The 21,778-nt window shown below is 41.6% G+C and overlaps 2 protein-coding genes across 3 annotated transcripts in view; one reads left to right on the top strand and one right to left on the bottom strand.

The window, feature by feature from the left end:
• LOC139915470 (HMG box-containing protein 1-like) overlaps positions 1-21,778 on the top strand; it is a 58,008-nt gene that overhangs the window by 10,683 nt on the left and 25,547 nt on the right. The window lies entirely within an intron of this gene.
• ptprz1b (protein tyrosine phosphatase receptor type Z1b) overlaps positions 4,470-21,778 on the bottom strand; it is a 36,673-nt gene continuing 19,364 nt past the window's right edge. Inside the window, exons 14-31 of the mRNA XM_078282227.1 lie at positions 20,779-20,923; positions 20,564-20,655; positions 19,675-19,760; positions 17,309-17,329; positions 15,073-15,169; positions 14,903-14,985; positions 13,432-13,566; positions 12,006-12,137; positions 11,228-11,385; positions 10,900-11,035; positions 8,679-8,825; positions 7,950-8,043; positions 6,126-6,199; positions 5,720-5,848; positions 5,433-5,585; positions 4,954-5,096; positions 4,719-4,854; positions 4,470-4,613 (exon numbers count right to left, since the gene is read on the bottom strand). Of these exons, the coding sequence (XP_078138353.1) occupies positions 4,470-4,613; positions 4,719-4,854; positions 4,954-5,096; positions 5,433-5,585; positions 5,720-5,848; positions 6,126-6,199; positions 7,950-8,043; positions 8,679-8,825; positions 10,900-11,035; positions 11,228-11,385; positions 12,006-12,137; positions 13,432-13,566; positions 14,903-14,985; positions 15,073-15,169; positions 17,309-17,329; positions 19,675-19,760; positions 20,564-20,655; positions 20,779-20,923 (2,105 nt within the window). The remainder of the gene's footprint in view (positions 4,614-4,718; positions 4,855-4,953; positions 5,097-5,432; positions 5,586-5,719; positions 5,849-6,125; positions 6,200-7,949; positions 8,044-8,678; positions 8,826-10,899; positions 11,036-11,227; positions 11,386-12,005; positions 12,138-13,431; positions 13,567-14,902; positions 14,986-15,072; positions 15,170-17,308; positions 17,330-19,674; positions 19,761-20,563; positions 20,656-20,778; positions 20,924-21,778) is intronic.

Raw genomic sequence — 21,778 nt, 5'->3', positions numbered from 1 at the left:
TCCAGAATTTTCTGCATGAAGTTGACCTCAAATGTGTTTATACCTTCACCTCAGTCCGTCTAACAGATAAAGACAACCTGACTTAACAAATGACACACAAACATTTCACTTTTTCATTTATTTGGTGAGGAAATTGACAGCATCTGATGTCTTTGTATGTGAGGTTCATCAGTTTAAAGGAAGATCTGCTCACAGTTCAGGTCATGTTTATGCAAAAATGGGATCACAAACCTTTTCTCACCACTGCATCTGAGTGTGTTTAAATGCAAATATCCTGGAGTCATTTTGGTATTCAGTTGTGTGTTGGCTCATGTAAACATCATATCCCGTTTACAGTAACTCCAAAGACTCTTAAGAGTAATTGGGAGAAAATGTGCCAATACACAGAAAGTGTGAGGTGTGAGGTTGTGGGCTGTGGTGACGGTGTGGTGTAGATGTGGGTGTGGAGAAAAAGATTTGGTTCTAGGATGCCAGAATTTACCATCAAGCCTTCTCTAGGTGTTGTGGATCTAGTTCAGCCTAATCCGGTGTGGCCGAACCTCCGGACTCAGCTCAGAATTTGAATAGAATTTTTCACAGCGACAGAAAAAAAACATTTTGCGTAACTCATACTCTCACTGCACAACAAGGTTTATCTTCTACGCACTATATACACTTTATCTTACATGACTGCTACAGTGTAATGTGTAATGACAGATATTGATATGAAATACAGAAATATATATATTTTTTGGTTTTTGACTTAATCTTTGTTAACCGGTCATGGTTGTGCATTGATTATTTGACCTTTTGGTTTTTTTTTTCTTTACTATCACACCATGTACAGGTCCTCTTGAAATAATGGCACACAATGCAATGTAATATAGTATAAATAAAAGCATGATGAATCTGTCATATTATTCGTCCTGTGGTTTTTACATTGTTGAAGTCAAACCCCGCCCACCTGGGACTCCAAGCACGTTAAAACAAACACCCACCCAGACCTTTTTTCACATTTTTCATTTAAAAAATTGAGGATTATTCCGCCACCAAACCTCCTCCTGAGAATAGGAAAGTGACAACAAATAAGACAAGTTTAAATCACAAATGAGGTTTGAACCAAATCTTTAATCTTGTTGCTTCAACCTTCTCTATATACATACTGAGCCGAGTCATGGCTGGAGAAAAAGGTGTAGACATTAAGCTCCTACTGTGATCATAAAGATAAAAAAAGAGAAAACATTCCATTATAACTATAAACGTGATCAATATTTCCAGCTAAAATTATCAAATTGAATCCACACAGTTATATATTTGTAAATGACTAGAAAACCACTTTTATAGTAAAATAGAAAATATATAGAGGTATAAACATAATTTGGCCTTTCGATGTATTCAGGGATATTTACATAAAAAGAGTTAACGAGCAATTCCTCCACTTTAAGATGTCTCTCTCCCTCCTCGGACGTATTACAGTTAGACAATCTGAATATTCAGTCGCGATTCGTGCCATTTTGCATCCCCGGGCGAGTTAAACAGAGACGGTATGCTAGGAGGGACGCAAAACGCTTACAGACAAGACAGAAGCTGCAACATCGAGTGAAAGCAAAGGGTTCAGAGGTCGACCGATCGCGTCTGGGGAACCGTTCGGATTCCCTAAAGATGCGTGAGCCCTGCTGGTTTTGCAGTCCAGGCAGGCTGAAGCGAACACGCACGGCAACGAGCGCCGAGGTGAATCCGGCGATGTGATGTCACAGCCGACACGAGCAGAGCGCCACGCAAAAGCCGCGTTCACACTGCAGGACGACATGATTTTGTTTGGATGACTGTTCACATCCGGTCCAGGATGAAACCCAGATCTGATACTAATATGAACCGACAGTAAGACGCCACATCTGTTTTCGTACCTTACGTTTCTTCTGGTTTCGAACACATTTCGGTCACAGTTCGCGTCTTCAAATTTTGACTGAATTGAGTCGTCTTTCCAAATACCGATCGAGCTATCTGACTCTCTTTTCATTGTTTTGTCTCGGTGTCCTCCATGCTAAATGCTGCTAAATTATGACACCCGTCTCAGATGAATGATGTAAGATTTATTTGTTGCCATGGTAACAGTGGCATTGTGATTTGAGCGTTCAAGGCCTCGGGATCCGATGTGACTCTGATTAGAAAACATCAGATCTGAGTCACGTGTGAAGGAAAAATCTGAATTGGTGAAGAAACTCGCAGCTGCAGTGTGAACGGAGCCGAAGGTCCACGAGTGAAACGTGGCTGTGTGTTAAAATATAACAGATCACCTGCTTTTACTACCTACTCATTATTTGCTGTCCAGGCAGGTCAGCTAAGAGCGAAGTCTTATTTACACTGATGACACAGTAAAAGATGTGAAGGCATATTTTCATTCACTTCAGTCTGGCAGTATTTTTCTCTTTCCATACCAAGAGCTTTCAGATGCGAGCGGTTAAATTCAAGACAAACCCAGAGACTAACGAGCGCAACGAGACAGAGTTCACCTTTAAGAAAATAGATAGAGATCACAGATCATTATTTTGGCATATTAGTCACATAGCCGTTGTATCAAAACAGGTTTTAAAGTACAATAACATGAATTACAAAAGGCACAGAGCAGCAGAGAGCATGGAGCCGGCTGCAGCAAGACCTGGACAGACTTTAACAGCCAATAATCATCAATAAAGTGTCACATTATTACTCTTATTATTATTAAACTGAAATCGAAACAAATCATTCAATCTTGCTTGAATGATGAAGAGATTTTGGTGATAAAGGCCCCAAAAACAACGTCCAAAAAACGTAATTTCCTGCATCGGGTCTATTTTAATTTATTTTATTTCCTGTATTTGTCATTAAATTCATCTTGTTTTTCTACTGTTTTCCCACTGTGTTGTGTTACATTCTGCTATCCAATTCATTTGGACGTTTGCTGTATTTTGGGTTGTTTTTGTTTTTGATAATTTCTGCTTTTTGTCGGTTTCTGTCAAAAGAAAGGGATGGAATAATAGAAAGATAACAGGCATAAAAGAGAGTAAGAGAGAGATTAGGGATAAAAGAAAGAGTGAAAGAGACCAGGAAGAAAATACAAAAAAGGTGAAAGAAAGAGATTCGGAATAAAGACAAGAGTAACAAAGAGATAAGCAATAAAAGAAAAAGAAATTATGAATAATGGAAAAGTAAGAGAAGGGCACTGGGAATAAAAGAGAGTAAAACAAGACCAAGAATGAAAGAAAGAGTAAAAGAAAGAGACCAGGAATAAAAGAGAGAGAAGGAACGGATGTAAACTATTGGAATTAGAGTTAAGAGTTAGAATTAAGAGTTTTTTTTGTAATCTAGGATGCATCACTGAAATGTTGAGTGACGTATTTTGTAGGAATTCTTTTTGAAAGTGGTTTACTTTTGAACTGAAGCCCTCGTCTGTGTGAGCTCTGCTGCTCCGGCTCCATGCCGTCCAGCAACAGCTACAACCAAGTTGGAAAGTTTGTAGGTTTTTGTTGGAAAGGCAATGATGCTTTTCCTCCCTTAAAGGACGACTACACATTTTTGGGAGTTTGTCTGATTGGTCTTCTTACCCGGTGTGTGACGAGAGGATTGACACCAAAATCGTCTCTGTAAAGTATTTAGTTCTGTCCGGTGCGCATGCTAACGCTTTAGCATACCGTGCGTTAGCGACTAGCATCATCCTGAAAGTGAGAAAATGAGAAGTTGCAGCAGCTCTAAGCCGGATGGTTCATTTTAGTGAATGCCGGGCTTGTTTAGAGGATTGGTAAAGTAGACAAAAGTTCGGCAAAAAGAATGGCAGAAAATCTCTCTTCCTACGAGACTCTGAGTGTAACTTGTTTTGTTAGCCAGAGAGCTAAAGGTTTTTACACTGTTGATTCGTAACGGACTTCACTAATGATGAAGATTGAGATTTTGTTTGCAGAATAAAAACCAACACCAACTCTGGATTACTGAAAGGTTTACCTTCTTACTTTAGATAATGCTAGTCGCCTACTGTTACTGAACACACTGAATGCTAAAGCGTTAGCATGCTAACCACCAGAGACACAGAGGTGATTGGGTGATGGGTGAGGAGAGCAACGGGACAAACTCCAAAAAACTCTGAGTCGTCCTTTAAAGAAAGAACTTCGTACTTTTCACCGCATCAGTGAATCTATTCTAGTGTGTATGCAAGTGTCTAAATGTGTGTGTGTGTGTACATGTATGTTGTAGTTTGTGTACATGCCTGCCTACCATGTGACTGTTTTGTATCAGTGTGTATGTTGCATGTGCGCTTATACGTGTCTAGGTGTGGCTTCATTTATGTGTGTGTGTGTGTGTGTGTGTGTATATATATATATATATATATTAGCATGGGTACCTTCTATACCTGTGTATGTGTGTTTTTGTGTTTATGCATACACATACTTTCCTTTAAGTGTGTATGTGTGTTCCTTTGTACCCTGGTGTGTGTGTGTGTGTGTGTGTGTGTGTGTCTACATGAGTGACTCCAGGCTCTCGGCGATGTTGGTCTGTCCCAGCGGCACAGACCCGTTGGTTTCTGGAGACTGCAGCGCTCTCTGGTCTTCCTGACTGCTGACCAGACTCAGCACGGCGCGGTACAGATACTGGTACTGCTCCTGCAGAAACATACTGGACCTGATCAGTCTCATTCATAAAGTGGGGCTGCAGTAGAGAAGAGACGCTGTAGATGTGTGTGTGTGTGTGTGTGTGTCAGTACTTACCACATCATTGAACACCCCGGGCCTCATGAGGTTGGTCATGCGAGCCACCTGGTAGACGTCCACCACCCCCTCCTCCTCCAGCTGGCTGGACAAGGTGGTGAGAGCACAGAACAGCCCCGATGTAGCGCCGCCCAGCCTGGACACACACACACACACACACACACACACAAATAAAATGTCTGGGCGTAGGAACAAACAAACAAACACATGCTCCAGTGGGTCCTGCTGTACTCACGGGTCGTGGACCACAGTGGGTCCGTCTGTGTGTCTGCTGTGCTCTCGGACGGTGTTGACCAGCTCGAAGCTGTTCCTGATGGGACTGTCCGGGTTGGGCCAGCAGGGGGCGCTGTACTGACGCACCTCCAACACATAGTCGTTCTGGACGGACGGAGAGAAAAACACACAGGAGGGATCGAGGAGTGAGAGAGAGAGGAGAAATATCTGAATGTCTGTATATGTCCAGTAGAGATAAAGGTCTTTCAGGTAACATAAGACCCTCTCTGGCGGCCATATTGGAGGTCCGGCTGATTGGATTTCTAAACTTACGACTCAACAATCTCAACCAAACTGAACAGACATGGTTAATTCTGCAGTACTAGTGCAGGACAGATGCAGCATGAATGCATGAAGCCGCACTTCTATGTACAAAGGCTACAGCTGTGTATTCCTGTGTATTCCTGTGTATTTGTGAGTATATTTGTGTGTGTGCGCTACCTGTGGAGACTCCAGGATAAAGTCCTGGACCAGAAGTCTCTCGTCATTGGACAGACAGACATGCTCCTCCCCCGAGTACGACACGGTGAAACCCTCGAAGCTGATTGGCTGGTCTTTACTAGGCCAGTAGACGCAAGACTCCTCCCCTTCGCTCTGAGGGAAGCAGGGAAACAGGTAAGGGTGTGTGTGTGTGTGTTTATGTAAAGTCCATTTGTATATTGTATCTTTGAAGGAGAGTATAAATGACTGTGAGTATATATGCGTGTGTGTGTGTGTGTGTGTTATACCTGACTGTGTGCGTCGGGCAGGCGGACGACGGTGTGTGTGTTGTGTTCCCAGACCATTCTCCAGAAATCTGCCACGGTGCTGCTGAGAGGAGTCTGGCTCACGATGAACTCTTTACTGTGGTGATGGCCCTGAGGGAGGAGACACAGCATCAGGACCAGCTGAGCTCTCCAGGAAATACCCCGGACCCGTCCTATTTATTAGTACCTAGCACTGTTCGCACGATACGATGGTGCATCAAGAAAACAACAATACACTGGAAAACACAAAGGTAGCTGCCAAAGAATTTGCACTTAAAGGATCAGTTTGTCGATGTTGGACCTATAAATAATGAGTCTCTTCCATCCCTGTAGTACTTGGAGCCACAGACAGTGGTGAGCGTGTTGGGCTGCTAATCGTCTGTCTCACCATGACGTAGGAGGCGTTGATGAAGCCGGTGGAGTTCGTTTCCGATGAAGACAGACAGACTCTCGATCTCTCCACTGGATAGAAACACAACAGAGACGCAGGTTACGACCAAAACACCTCGAGAGCCTCTTGTCCCGTTTCACCACACTGAAACGCCAACAAACCCAGACTCATTTACATAGCATTACCTGGTCTAGGACCGCGATAAATCACTGACTTGAGGGTGTGATCACATGGGATACTTTTTGAATGTGCCTGCGCCTTTTTTCTATTGTTTCAGTGGTTTGGTTGTAAGTTGTTGTAAAACTTTGTGTTTGCGTTTGAGCAGGAGAAAAAAGTGTCCTATGCTACTGTTGGGATGACTGTATAGACAAAATCACAAGATCTTTTGCTTAAAGGGGGGGTATTCTAGTATTTCTGGTGATTTTGGTACTTGGAGGTGTGAAGTAATCACAGTAAAAAAATTGAATCATGTTACTATGCCATTTCCCCACAGTCACTAACTATAAAACACGCCCCCTTGTACGAGCCAGTCAGATTTTGCTCCAGTTTCTATGTAGACGCTGGACTGTCTGAAATCGACCAATCAGCGCTAAGTGGAGGGCGGGCCTTCCAGAATGGCCAGCCAATCAGAGCAGTAGCTCATTAGCATAAGAAGCTGCTTATGTAAAACGACCTGTTTTCTTGTAGGTGGGAAACAAACACCGGGAAGTGAATAGCTAAAGCTATAACTTAACGATTTTTACTGAAAAAAACTTCACAGATGTATTTTATAGATGCCAGGTAATTATATAAAACTTGACCATCTTAGTGATTTTTTTCTGGCTAGATGATTATGAAAAACTTGAACTTTGTTTTAGAAAGGGCGGTTTCCATATTGCTCGCTTCATTTGTAAAGCATGGGAAAAAAGGCTAAATATTTTGTTTGTGTGTGAGTTTGCTGCATCTTTTTCCGTCTTTTACTATTATGTTGTACACCCATGTGATTAAGTGATAGTGTCATGTAAGTCCATGTGGGCTGGGCATCCAGTGTGTATGACACTTAAATAAACTAAATCAAAATCACTGACTTGTTATAATAATAGCCTGTCGATTGATCACACAGGAGTACGTCTAATTGATCCGATATGTGTGATATTCTTATTTCCACATGTTGGAGCTTTCACAGCAATCAGGAACAGGAAGGTGAAGTTGTTCCAGACAGGATGATGGATTAGTAAAATGGTCTTTCAACATATTTTCTATCAGAAATAAAGTTTACTATTATTATTACTGAATCAAACAGCACCTGGTGCACCTGGTCTACGCCCAGAAGCTAGTTCTCAGGTAGCAAAACAGGCTTCTTTCGTTTTTGTTTTCTTACTATTTTATTTTCTGTTTTACAAAGGAGAAAAAGTCCTTTATAAATGTTGTATCTGCCGTTTCTGACCAGGAAAACAAAGGATGTCTTATACTTCCGTTTTCCATTTGTCGATTTTTAAATGAAAATGAAATCACCATTCCTTTTTCATTTTTTGATTTCTATTTCTGAAAAAGAAAATAGAATGACCAAAAAATACACGGACAGAGCACGAGAAAACGGTGAAAATCTCACACTGATTTTAAATAAAACTCTGAAAAATCTACGTCTAGGAGAAGTAAATGGGAGGAAGAGGAGATCTTATTTAGGATATTGCTTCCTGCACCTACGCCAGTGTTGAATCTAAGCTGTGGGACACCTGGCTCTCCGCTGTAAGTCTGTGTAAACTCTTGGCGCACTCTGAGAGGTTTGGTCACCGAGGTAAGAACTGATCTGGGGTTTTGTCGGCCATGTTGTTTCCTCACCAGGCATCAGAGCTCGGGCCCTGTTCCTCTCGGCGTTGCCCTCCCTCAGGGCGGTGCTGTAGTCGGCATGCTTGGCTTGACGCTGGCTGATCAACTGAAATGCAACAAAAAGGGTTCAACTAATAATCTCATTTTAAACTGATTAAAGTAATAATCCACGACATTTTGATGTAAATAACCCAGCAGTGATTCAACCTATATCCAGTTTCCATTTGCTGTTTTCGCCTTTGTCTGATTCGCTTTTTTTTTTACTTCATTGATCTTGTTGCTGTAGTTGTGTTTTATCAAAGCCTTTTTCTATGAGGCTTTCATAATGATATTTGTGTTTATTTTCTATCCCTTCTTTTAGTGTTGTTCTATTATTTACTTAATTGTTCTTGTTGCTTTATTTGAGTTTTTAACGACTCTACCATATATTTTTACTCTCTGCTTTTATTTGTTGTGAAGCACTTTGTAACAATTGTTTTGAAAGGTGCTATATAAATAAAGTTTTTTATTGGGATAAATTATTATTATTATTATACTCTGATTTATCCTTGCTGTTTGCAATGTTGGTGACTGAAGCTCATTACTGTTGTGCTTATTTCTAATTATTCAAGAGCGTCAGCTACATGCCAAAAATGTAAAAATGTAAAATCTGTACATTCACGTTAATTTCAAAACCGTTTATCTGGTTCTTGGACCTTGGGCTTCATTTAATATGGAAAACGAAGAAGTGGCGTCCCGCACCTTGAACTGTCTGTCCATGCGCGTCCTGCCCGAGGCGCCGGGGGTCAGGAGGTCGGACACGTAGGCGTGGAGGAGGTCAGAGGTCACCGAGGTGTCGCGGCTCAGGACGGCCTCCACCAGAGCGTCGTGGATGAACACATACTGCTCCTGCAGGGAGGGAGAGGGAGAGGGACTGTTGTAAAACCTCCTGTAGGGGGCGCTCTCAGGATTCTGTAATGGGTTTAACTGTACCTATGTTGTTAGTGGAAGAAGAGTGATAGGAAGTGATTCTTTTTTCTTTTTTTTTTTCATCTGGGCTGTGGCCGGAATGGATCGCTATTCCCTCATTTGTATTTCCCTATATAGTGCTGCTCTATTAGTGCACTTAAGCGGTAAATCACACATGATTAATGAGTGAATTCGGACACTTCATTCATCATCATTCATCATCAACCTGCGTCCACCAGTCGCATAAACAAATGTTTCAACTAACATTTGACAAGTTACCAATATTCCTTCAAAGCAAACCATATCTGTGTCACTAGCTGACATTACACAGAAAAAAAATATTCACCGACGTTCCCATCTAGGCGTTTTCTGACCATATGTCGGTGAATAAATATTCTATGCATCGGAGGTGTGTGCGGCTTCTTTTTTCTGTTTATTTTCACACAGCCAGCACTTCACCAGTCCAGGTGTGCGGTTTCCTTCATGTTTTGGACTTCTCACTAGAGAGAGATAAATACCTTCCTGAACAACAGACCTACATGTTAATGTTAGCGTTAACAAGCTCAAATTAGCGTAACAAAATGTGCGCTTATAATTAGTTATGAATTGGCAGTTACAAGAAAACATCTTTAGAATAGCTTGACATCTTTTTGGTACCAAAAATTTATTTACTTGCATTTGTAAACGAGGTTTGGTGAAGAAGAGGATGCCATCATTATAAAACCACGGAAGGGTTACAACTTGGTTGCTTGGTAACGGCCAGGTGACGACAGACTCGCAATGCATTTTGGTAAACTTTCACCGTTTTAGTGACCAAGCTTGTTCACTAGATATTACAATGCATTGTGGGAAATATGTAGTGCCCTCAAAATCATTCCACAATCTCATTTTGCGATTCGGACACTAACAAAAAATGTCTGACGTACGTATCAGTGCCCTAAAACACAGATAGTGATCCATTCCGGCCACAGCCCTGGTTCATTTTAAATCTTGCTAAATGCGAGACACTTCCTTTAAAAGTCTCCAACAGCTCTGGTTTATGTGGTGAAATCCAATATCATTTTTTGGGGGGATTAAGTTTACAAAGAATGTTCAAGAAATGAAGTCTTTGAATACGGATCCAATGGTGGAATCGATCAGAAACATATTCCCCACATTAGTTATGGATCTAAGCTTGCAAGGACGTGTTTTCCTGTCAAACGGCCTCTTATATCTTTTCTTCAATGGATGAGTCAAAATCTACTTGTATTGTTTTGGACAAATTATTATATAACTTAATTTGGAGAAACAAATCACATAAAATTAAGAAAGAGGTGATTTCTAACTAAATTTGTTACGATGGACTAAATGTTTTAGATCAAAGGCTTTCTTAAAAATCCTCTCAGTCTATGGAATATTTAAAGATTAAATTTCTTTTCTGTCAGCTGAGACGTTCAGACGGTGAACACTATCCAGTTCTATCCTTTTGTTGTTTTTTACCCTTTCAGTGGCAATATATGTAAGTAATATTCATTTAGAGCATTATAATGATGTTGCGTATCATGTTGCGTTTTTGCATTTTGTCACTTTTTTAGATGTTAAACAGGCTGCATGTTTCAGTTTGGGCTAGCGTACTTTTGCAAGCTAACATAACATGCTAATGATTGTTTTTATGTTATTGATTTGAGTTTCTGTAAAATACTTACTTGTTTACTTACCTATATAGTAAGCTATGCTCACTTAATTGATACTTTCCTTAACACTTACCAGTATAACTCTAAAATAGGATTAACCTAGTTTATCTATATCTGCCTCTATTACTTACCTGTTAGTGTCCAACTAGATTCATGTAACTTTTATGTATTTTGCCTTGTATATTTTTCAGATTTTTTCACCTTTCTGCATTAAAAACATGCTGTGAAGCCTCAGTACAGCTCATTATGAGAGATATCAGTACAGACAGTATGCTTTCATCGTGTGTGTGTGTGTGTGTGTGTGTGTGTGTGCGTGCGTGTGTGTGTGTGTGTGTGTTTACCTCCGTCTGAACCAGGAAGTTCCTCTGAGTTCGGACGTGTTTCAGGAAGCCCAGAACGTTGACCGTCCCCTGATCCTGGATCTGCTGCAGCATGCTGTCTATCACGATGTAGGTTCCTGTCCTACCCACACCGGCACTGTAACACACACACATACACACACACACACACACACACACACACACACACACACACACACACACACACACAGCATGTACAGTATTAGATGGATTTGCTGTTGGATGCTGTCAAAAGTAAAGTGGGATCTGTCAATTCCACACCAGCACTTTTAACACACACACACACACACACACACACACACAGCCCTACCTGCAGTGCACCAGTACGGGTCCCATCTCTTGCGTCCGGGCCTGGGAGGAAGTTCTGATGAAGGACAGGACAGGCAGAGTGTATTCTGGGACGCCCATGTCCGGCCACTGGGTGTAGTGGTAGTGGAGGACGGAGTGTTCGACACGCTTCTGAACCGCCTGGGGGGCAGGAGAGGCTGTTAGTGTGTGTGTGTGTGTGTGTGTGTGTGTGTGTGTGTCCTATCCTTATATGTCCATACAAGGTTAGGACTTGGATTTAGGTTTAAGATTAGAATTTGGATTTTAGGGTTAGGGTTAAAGGAAAACACCCTGGCTCCATTCAGTAGTTAGTTGTGTTTTTCTTCTTGGTGGATAACCGGCCAATCGTAGACGAGGTGACGTCACCTCCAGATGTTTCCAGCAGCTACAGTGGAGTTTGATATGAGAAAATGTTTCAGGATGTAAAACATCAGCGGTAAACGTCAGGTTTTGGTGTCAGTCCCTCAGAATCAAAGAGCGAGGGCTTCTTTCTAGAGCCGCCATTTTGCACCAAGAGACGTTCAACAATCATACAGGGAGAAATCCATCGTAGAAGAGGAGAGAGACCAGTTTCTCCACCACAGGAGCAGGAGAGAGACCAGAATGCACTGCAGCAGAGAGACAGGGTGGGGTTGGGTGGACTCTTTTATCCAAAGTGTGTCACAAAACCATGACCACTTATGAGTTGGAAGGAGGTAGGAGGGGGGAAAAGGTATATTTTTGTGCGTGTGTGTGTGTGTGTGTGTGTGTGTGTGTGATACCTTATTGCCGGTATCTCTGACAGTAAACGTCCGCAGTGTGTAGTAAGCGAGGGTCTTGCTGCTTTTCAGAGTCACCTGGTACGGACCGTACTCCTCCTGGTTCTCCTCAGGCCAGTACTGGTCGCATTTCGTCTGGAGGAGAGAAAGACAAGAACAGACGACCAATGGAGAGGTGTGGCTGAGAGGGAAAAACATGCTAACAACGTACGCACTTGTCCTCCGTTCGTACAGATGGAGCCGCTACAGAAGGCCCATTTTTTACTGTATGCTTCCTGAACTATTGCTGCACTTTGGCTCCGCCCCTGTGAGGAGCCAAAACATGAAAATTCAAGTTTTGTTCTTTTTTCAGCCATCAGAAATTACAAGGACTGGTCTGGAGACTAGCTGGTTAGGAGATATTTTACATTTAGAGCTTTTTAGAGTCCCAGCAAACATTCAACAGCCTGCAATGTTATAGTATAGTATATGAATATACTATACTATACTATATATATTATTATATACATCTTGCATATTCATATATCTTGCATTCTCATATCCACTGTTCATACTGTTGATACTGTTAATACTGTTCATACTGTATATATCTTAACACATTCATACTACCCTTATAGCTTATTTTATTTATATGTATATTTATATATGTACATACATTACACTGCACCTTTACTACTTCTTTTGCACTTCTGGTTAGATGCTAAACTGCATTTCGTTGTATTAGTACTTGTACTCTGTGCAATGACAATAAAGTTGAATCTAATCTAATCTAAAAAAAATACAGTGCCAAAATGAGTTGAGACGACGTCCGCAGTCGTTCCAGCTGCTGCCTGCAAGACCTAAACATCTTTGATATCGGCTCAAAACAGTTTCCAAAGTTTATTATACATTTTTTGCTGTAACATCATATTGTGAACATTTTCTGCTCATTTGTGTTGATGCTGAACTCGGCCTCCTCCTGCATGTAGCTGTCGGTCAGACACTTACTGGGAAGTTACGATATAATATTTTGGTTCTACTGCATAAAATTCAATTAAATAATCTCTCTGTCATACTAATCCAGGATGGATGAATGCTTAATCGGGGACTTCTACCATGGCTGTCGCTGTAAATTTTGTTTTTTCTCATTTATATTTCTAAAGCTAAAGCTAAGATTCCAGCATTCGCCGCTGACAAATCGCAACGCAAGAGCATCTTCTCCTTAGAAGAGATAATATTCAGTTTAAGCTAAATATCAGCATCTTGTTCTAGATAATATGAGTAACAAAGGTGGTAGGTGTTGAAATCTAGATGTACATAAACCCAAAACAACATTTCCAACCTCTACATGGTATTATGGTTGGAAAGTAATGCTTGGCTCCTACACCTGACCAAGAAAAGCAAGACGAAGCTGTGTTGGACCACAGGGTGAAGCGGTACGACCACCTACCCGTCCCTTCTCCTTGAGGTTGGTGATCATGATGATGACTCCAACGTTCTGCTGCCAGATCATCCTCCAGAAGTCCTCCCTGCCGGCTCTGAGCGGCCCCTGAGCCGCGATGTACGACCTCGTTCGCTCGTAACCCTGCGGAGAAAACGGCCGACGAACCAGCCGGTCGGTCAAGGAAGAGCCTGGGGTACGATGTCTGAACTCATACTGTAAATTCCTAATCCCAAAAATAATGGATAACGCAGCCAGTCAGTCAATCAGTCTTGCTAGAAAGGATCTTAGGATGCGATCACACCTACAGTTTGTTTTCTTTGGTCCGAACCATAGTAGGGCTGAACCATTTTGAAAAAATATCCAATTGCGATTATTTTGACTGATATTGCAATCGCGATATGATTTGCGATATTAGAGGGAATGATAATTTTTACATCATTATTCTCATTTTCATTGAAAAACGTATTAAAATGATTATGGTGTGATTTTTGCGGGGATCTGTACCAAACAAAGATGTTTTCTTAAGTCTGTAGAATATGATGTGTAGGCCAGGACATCTTTGCAGCACGACAATATTTAATTTAAAATGGTATTTTGACACACATTTCGCCTTAATATTGCGCCTCCCGCGATTTGAAAATTGCAGTAGGCCATATTGCGATTTCGATAAAATTTTGATTAATTGTTCAGCCCTAAACCAGAGTGGAAAAATTGACTTTGTTGCATTTTTGTATTTGGTTCGTTTGGGTTCACGCTGCCCAATTACAAGTGAACCAGGGCTTGTAAAGAAAACTCACTTGACTCATAAGCAGCTTGTTTATTAGACAGAGTTTTAGTAACCTGTCATCCTGCAGGTTAGAGTCAAAACAAATCTGATTCCAGTTCCTGTAACTTTATCTAACATGATGGACTTGTCTGTCTCTTCTTCTGTGGTGTTCACACCAGTTAGTTAGCTGAATATGAGCATCAGTCCAGACTTCATTTTGTTCTGCTAGGCTTTCCAAGCATGAGGAACTGCAGGCTATCATCATCATCTTAATGCTTCATGTTTCTACTGGATAAAAAGAGTTCTTTGTACAAGTATCTTCGGTATTTGTTGTTGGTCTTGACAGTCAACTACGATCTCTACAGTCTCTCAGTTGGACCTGGCCCTACTTTGGTCATTGGTCTTGACTCGCACTGGACTAAACCTGGTTTTGGTTCGTCTTGTACTGTGTTAGACCTCAATTCTCATCTGCACCAATGCAAATAAACTCTAAAAAAATCTGGGAATTATGTAAAAATCCTTGCTCTGGAATGTTATTTATGCTTAATGGATTACAATTTTCTCATCATGTTGTTTTGTTCTAGACTAAAAGACCCAACTGACCGATCCTCCGTCTCTGGTCTCGACTCAGCTTGGTCTTGGTTTGTCTCGGACTTGAGTGAAGCGGTCTGGTCTTCTCTAATCCTGCCAGTCACAAAAAATGTTACTTACGTCAACAAAGTTAGCATTGATGTAGTCTCCGGATTTCCCGTCTCTGTCCAGACTGTTGCAAAGCTTCACTCGGCTGTGGTCGTCTGGGAGGAGAAGAAGGTTCATGAGCTTTTTGTCACAGTTTGCTTGGACCTTAACCCAATGACTAAACATATTGATCGCTGACGTACAGGCCAGGATGTTGATGTATCGGTTCTTGCTCTTGTTGTCGGGGTGGTTGGAGCTGTCGGTGGTGATGCCCATGTCCACCGTGCACGCCTGCACCTCCTACAACACAACGCATCGCCATCGGTCAGCAAACAGCAGCAATGCACATTCTTCCAGGTGATAAGCTGCCGATAAGTGTCCTGCAGATACTTTGCATCTACAAAAACTTTTCAGGGATTGGTCAATACTTCTGCTTTTATTTCCCCATTGCTGCAGTCGATACGATACGATACGATTCGATTCAATACGCGATATGGGGTTCATGGACCGATACAACCACGATACGATGTAATAAATAAAACTTCAATGACAACAAAGTCTGACTGTGCAGAATTCTGTTTATTTATGAGACACAAATCTTTCTAGCGATGCCATTGGCTGCTAGAATGTAAACAACAATTTAAAAATGTCATTACAAAGTGACAATAATATAATTTGGATGGAGAGCTTGTGAAACTGTGATGGTCAAGAGTCTCATTAGTGATTACTACAGCAGAATAACATGGAGCTGATATCGCGATTGATTTTTCTGCTCCACAATACGTATTGTCACATTTTTGTATTGCGACATATTGAATTTCGATATATATCGTCCCATCCATAGTCCATTCCATTGTTGACATTTTATAAAACTTCCTGTTCTGAGAGCTGTTCTCTCTTTGTATGGGAGAGAACATCAAACTGCTAGTGCCGGGTGCAAACTACATGACTGTCTGATCTCTGTACCACTCACATTAAACAACCTTCTTTCTATAACCAGCTCTCTCTTTCCCTCTATATTGTATACTAGTCTACATTGAGTGTCTTTATTGTTGGGTCTACATTGAGTGTCTTTATTGTTGGGTCTACATTGAGTGCAAAACACCAAAGCAAAGACCGCTTATCACCAAACCAAGAAAAAACAAGAATCTTGTGAATTATTACTTTAAACTGCCAAATTTTGACATGCAGTTAAATGTGACATTCTCTCCCATAAAAAGAGAAAAAGAAAGCATGGTGTGTATTCGGGCCATGACAGTCCTTGGGTAATAAAGTATTTTGTAGACACAGGGGACCTTCAACTGCAGGAAAAATTACATAATTCCAGATATAAGGTGTCTGCAGAAGACTGATGCTACCTGACTGGATTTTAGAGCCTCACATGCCATAAAGATGTGGGGAAAAACTGGTTTGTAAATGTAAAATCACAATGCAGTTTCTTCACCATTACAAAGACTTCATCATGCACAGTAGAGCGACAACAAGAGAGAATAATTAAAACAAGATCACTGCAGTTGCAGAGACGGCTGGATGTTTTTGGATTTAAAATGTAAACTACCGCTCACTTAGCAAGATCTACAAGAGACTGTGACACATTTGGTTTAGGGTTCTGAGTTTGAAATCATGAATGTAAATAAGCTTCCAGTATGAATTGAAAACTGGATTGAACTGAACAGAATGGAATTTTAGTTCTACAAACATTTCTCGAAGGCAGAGCTGCTCTGGAGGCAGAAGTAATCTGATTGGTTGAGTTAAGCCTCAGTGGGCGGAGCCAAAGAACCACAAGTTAGCTAACTGGTAAACTTGAATGTCAAAGACGGAAATCTGGTCAAAATATAATAAAAAAATTGAAATGTTTGACTTTTTTTTTCATTCATTCATGCCCATGGCAACATATGATGTTGAAGCTCAGCAGCTAGCTAACTAGCTTACCTAGCTAGCTATAGGCTAGTAAGGCTAGTTTGAACCTGAAGCTCAGCAGCTAGCTAACTAGCTAACCTAGATAACTTAGTATGATAGATTGTATTTTTTCAGTTAGCAGCAGAGCGCTAGGCTTCATAATATTAGCTTCCTCCTCTCTTACCTCTTGTCTTTTTCACTGAGCTTCAGTCTAATGTTACTTAGCCAGAAAAACTGTGGTTCTTTGGCTCCGCCCACTGAGGTTTAACTCAACCAATCAGATTATTTCTACCTCCTGAGCAGCGAGAAATTTTGCATAACTAAACTTCCAATCTGCTCAAATTCGAGGGATGTAGCCTATTACAATATCCATTTTGAAAAAATAATTTCTTGAAGTTTATCATTCAATATCTCTAAAATACCAGAGGATCCAGTCTGTAAAATAGTAATAATTTTGTCAACCAAGGACCAAACGTTGGAGAAAAAAACATGAACACCTCTGCAACTGCACGTTGAATCCCAGGGGGGTTGGTGCCTTACCTCATAGGACTCTTTGACAATCTAATGGAGGGTGGTGAGGATGCAGAAAGCACGGCGATGGTGGTGGAGGTGGAGGAAGGGGGGTGGGGGGGGCAGGATGACAGACAGACAGACAGACAGACAGACAGACAGACAGAGGAGTCAGTGCAGGTACAGGAATATGGGGTTCAGATACACACAGAGAGGCGGTGCTACGCGGGAAATACACATATTTTCCCAATCAAACCAGGTATTTTATCTCGCCTGCGAACCAAACCTAAACATCTATTTTGTACCCTGCTATGATGCTAGCCACGTCCTCTTTAACATCTTACTTTCCACTGTAAACACACTGTAAAATGCTAAGTAGGCATCATTTTGTTACTGTGCAAATGCCCATGTGGCTCGTGTGTATTAATTCCAGAGAAATGTCTCAATTTTGACATTTGAGAAGTTTCTTCCTCTTGTTTTATGTTTTTATTTGTTTGTTTTTTCCAACACATATGACTTTTCAATGACATCTAACAGGTAAATCACAAGGGTGGAAGTAACAAATTACTTTTGTTACTGTAATTGAGTAGCTTATTTGTGTAGCAGTCAGTACCTTTTGGAACATTTTTTCCAAGTCAGTTAAAGCTGCTGTAGGTACGTTCTGGAGGATAGAGATCAAATCTCTGAGTGATTGACAGGACAGAGTCCCGCCTTCTGCTTCAGACTTCTCCTCATTGGTCGGATGGGTTTCCATACATTTCACTTTGAAATGAGAGCAGCAGAGGAACGAGGCTGCCGCTGTTTCTGAGATTCTGACATGTTATCCTGCTCGTCTTTGGCCACCAAATGCAGTGATTTATTTTATTACTTCTAAAGAAATGTTAATCCATAAAAGTTACCTACTGCAGCTTTAAGTACGCTTTGACTCAAGTATTGTACTTTACTACATTTTGTCGTAAATTGGCCAGTAGTGGAGCCATTAGTGGTGAAAGAAGAGTAATCTGACTTTACTTTGTTTATGCATTTGTTGAGGAAGAAATGGAAAAGTACTACACTAAGCAACATTCCTATCAAATGATCCTCTAAGTGGCCATTTTCCATTTCTTCCTCCAAGTTTTTTAAATTAAAACAACCTTGTTTCAACTCTCTGACTTCTCGTCTTATTTGCATTGCATGGGAAATATCATGTGTAACAATGTCTGTTTGTGTTTTGTTTGTGGGTTGTTTTTTTTGTGGGGGGGGGGTGGGGGTGATTGAGGGTACATGGGATAAATTGGCTTCAATGAAACGCAATGCATTCCCAATCTGTGTGTATTACTCTGCAGGTACGGTAGCTCAAGTGGTTCATGCTAGGAGAAAAGGGGACTAGTGTCATGCAGACGCACAGTTTGCTGAAAACTAACCCACAACCCATTTTCCTCAAGGCAACACTCGATGTGTTGTTTCATTTCATTTTACATAGATATGGGGATTTTACAAGCCTGAAAGCCTGCGACTAGTTTTCAGTATTCTCACTCTTGTCGTCGTTACAGTTTGGTGAGTTTGTCAGTTTTAGTTTGGAGTCTAATTGAGACGCTATGGAGATGGGAGCCAAATAACGGCAAAAATCCTTCCAAAATCCCGTTCCATACCTGGTTGTACATGGATGTTACGTGTCGACGCTGCTCTAATGATATTCCTAAAGGACATGATGTTAATAGAGGTATGGAGGAGCATTAAGGAGCTGTGACAGATGGGGAACTGTGGGTTTCTACAGCTGGATATACACAGGAACCAAAGATAAGTGCTGGCTAAACCATCATGCTGCGGGTCGGACAGCGGCAACGCTTGAAGAAATCCCTGACAACGCATCCATCTAGTGTCTTTCCCTGTAGGATTTTACCCAGAAACATCTTGTGGCTACATCTGTTCCTCTTTTAAGAAAAACCTTTATTTATCTAGGGAACGTTTGCTGAGCTCAAATACTCTTATTCAGGTTGTTGTTGAGGTTGGTGAGTGTGTTTCTCATTTGGTTTCTCCAGCCAGAACTTCCCAGCCTGGATTCAAACCGGCAACATTTGGGCCACTGGCTCTGAATCCAAATTAAAATCTCAATAAAACTTAAGGGTTGAGTGCCTGGGGGTTAAAAACAGATTCCATTTAATTTTCCTGTATAAATCCAGCCTATATTACTGTCGTTCGGTCAGTTATCTAGGTCGAAACCCGAGAGTCTGCAGGTTTTCATTCCAACCGAACTCTACAGCAGCTGATTTTCCTAATTAATCCCCTGTCTCTGGTTGCTAGTAAGTGAAAGTCAGCTGCTGTAGTGTTTAGTTGGAGTGAAAACCTGCAGATTCTCGGTCCTCGTGTTTGAGATCCACTGTTTTTAGGCGTTTTTTTTGTTGTTGTTTTTTTACCTCAAACTCCTTGCAGAACATGTTGGTGCTGTGCAGCTCCATGACGTGCTTCACAAACTGCTTCACTGTCAGCGGGTCGTGACCGTCTGCAACACAGCAGCGAACATTCAGGTGGAGCCAGTGTCAGAGTCCCACTTTATTACTGTTTGTTTAACTGAACTGCTGCTGCACTGTGGCTTTGTAGCAACTGATAATGTAATAACTCCTGGATAATGTAATAACATGTCAAAATGTAATAAAGAAATCCCCCTAAATGAGTCAAAATATATGATATTATACTATTGCTTTCCTCATAATGTAATACATTAACTGCCAATTACTACATAATAAGTGGTGTACATTTTTTAGATGATTACAATATCAGTCTGAAGACGTTATAACATTATCTGAAAATGTATGAAATTAACAGGTGTTATTACATTTTTGAGCCATTTAGCGATATTTTACTGCATTTTCGCAAGTTATTTCCTTTTTATATGACAACTTACATTATCATATAATCAGTTGCTAGATGAGTCTGAAACTGTTTGTAAAAATGATGTTTTGCTCACTAATAGGCTGAGAGACAGTTTTGTATTGCATGAGACAAATTTGATTCTACTGCGTCCAGACAGACGTGTTGTCAGCGCTAATGCAGGATAGATGCATGGAGGGACATCATGCACGTCCACAGGGAGGTCAGAGGTCAGAGGTCAGCTACAGAGCAGCACCTCTGGAGCTGGGAAGGGTTCAGTGTCTTGCTCAAGGACACTTCAGCTGTCTGATTCACCCTGCTGCTCCAAACTAACCTTAAAAAAGTGTTTTGGAGGGCCACTATTACCATGTTCTTCAAGCGTGTGTGTGTGTGTGTGTGTGTGTGAGAAAGAGTGTGTGTGTGTGTGTGTGTTACCTGTGGCCAGCAGCAGCGGTGTAGATGGAGCAGATATGACTTTAGGCGACACAGTGTCCTCTGGGTAGAAATTTGCAGTCTGGAAACAGTTCCTGTAACAAAACCACATCAGAACCAGAACCGCTGTAATCACCAAGTATAGGAAACACACAGGGATTTGTCCATATATTGTGTGACATGTATAATGATGTGTGTGTGTGTGTGTGTGTGTGTACCTCCAGTAGATGAGTATGCCCACCAGCACTAGCAGACAGAGGATGGTGAGGGTGGAGACGACAGCCAGAGGAACGACTGTCCTCCTCTCTCTCTCCACACCTCCGACCAAACCAACCCGAGACTCATGGCTGCTGTTACTGCCCTCTGGAGAGAGAGAGAGAGAGAGAGAGAGAGAGAGAGAGGGGGGGGGGGGGAGAGAGAGGGAGAGAGGGGGGGGAGAGAGGGAGAGAGATAGAGAGAGAGAGGGAGAGAGAGAGTCAGAGACAGAGAGAGAGAGACATACAGAGAGATAGAGGGGGGAAGGGAGAGGGAGGGAGAGAGGGAGAGACATAGAGAAAGAAAGAGAGAGACAGAGACAGAAAGAGAGACATAGAGAGAGAGAGAGAGAGACAGAGAGAGAGGGGGGAGGGAGAGGGAGTAAGAGAGAGAGAGAGAGACATAGAGAGAGAGGGAGAGAAAGAGAGAGAGACAGAGAGAGAGAAGGAGAGAAAGAGAGAGAGACATAGAGAGAGGGAGAGAGAGAGACATAGAGAGGGAGAAAGAGAGAGACATAGAGAGAAAGAGAGAGACAGAGACAGAGAGAGAGACATAGAGAGAGGGAGAGAGAGAGAGAGACATAGAGAGAGAGGGAGAGAGAGAGAGAGTCAGAGACAGAGAGAGAGAGAGAGACAGAGAGAGAGACATAGAGAGAGAGACAGAGAGAGAGATAGAGGGGGGAGGGAGAGGGAGGGAGAGAGAGAGACATAGAGAGAGAGAGGGAGAGAAAGAGAGACAGAGGGAGAGAAAGAGAGAGAGAGGGACAGAGCACACAGGGATCAAGTCAATACAATGATCTCTAAAATTTAGGTTAAAAGTAATAATCTGTGACATTTTCATATAAATAAATGTCTGCTTTTCTACTCTCTGTCTGCCTGCTCAACCGATATCCAGTTCATTCAACGTTGCAGAACTTGTACACAAAGCCATGTGGTTGGAAATTTGATTTTTGATTTGTTTGTC

The sequence above is a fragment of the Centroberyx gerrardi genome, chromosome 24, assembly GCF_048128805.1.
Source record: "Centroberyx gerrardi isolate f3 chromosome 24, fCenGer3.hap1.cur.20231027, whole genome shotgun sequence".
Lineage (NCBI taxonomy): Eukaryota > Metazoa > Chordata > Actinopteri > Beryciformes > Berycidae > Centroberyx > Centroberyx gerrardi.
The sequence above is the reverse complement of the archived record's forward strand: the minus strand, read 5'-3'. Positions and strand labels throughout refer to the sequence as shown.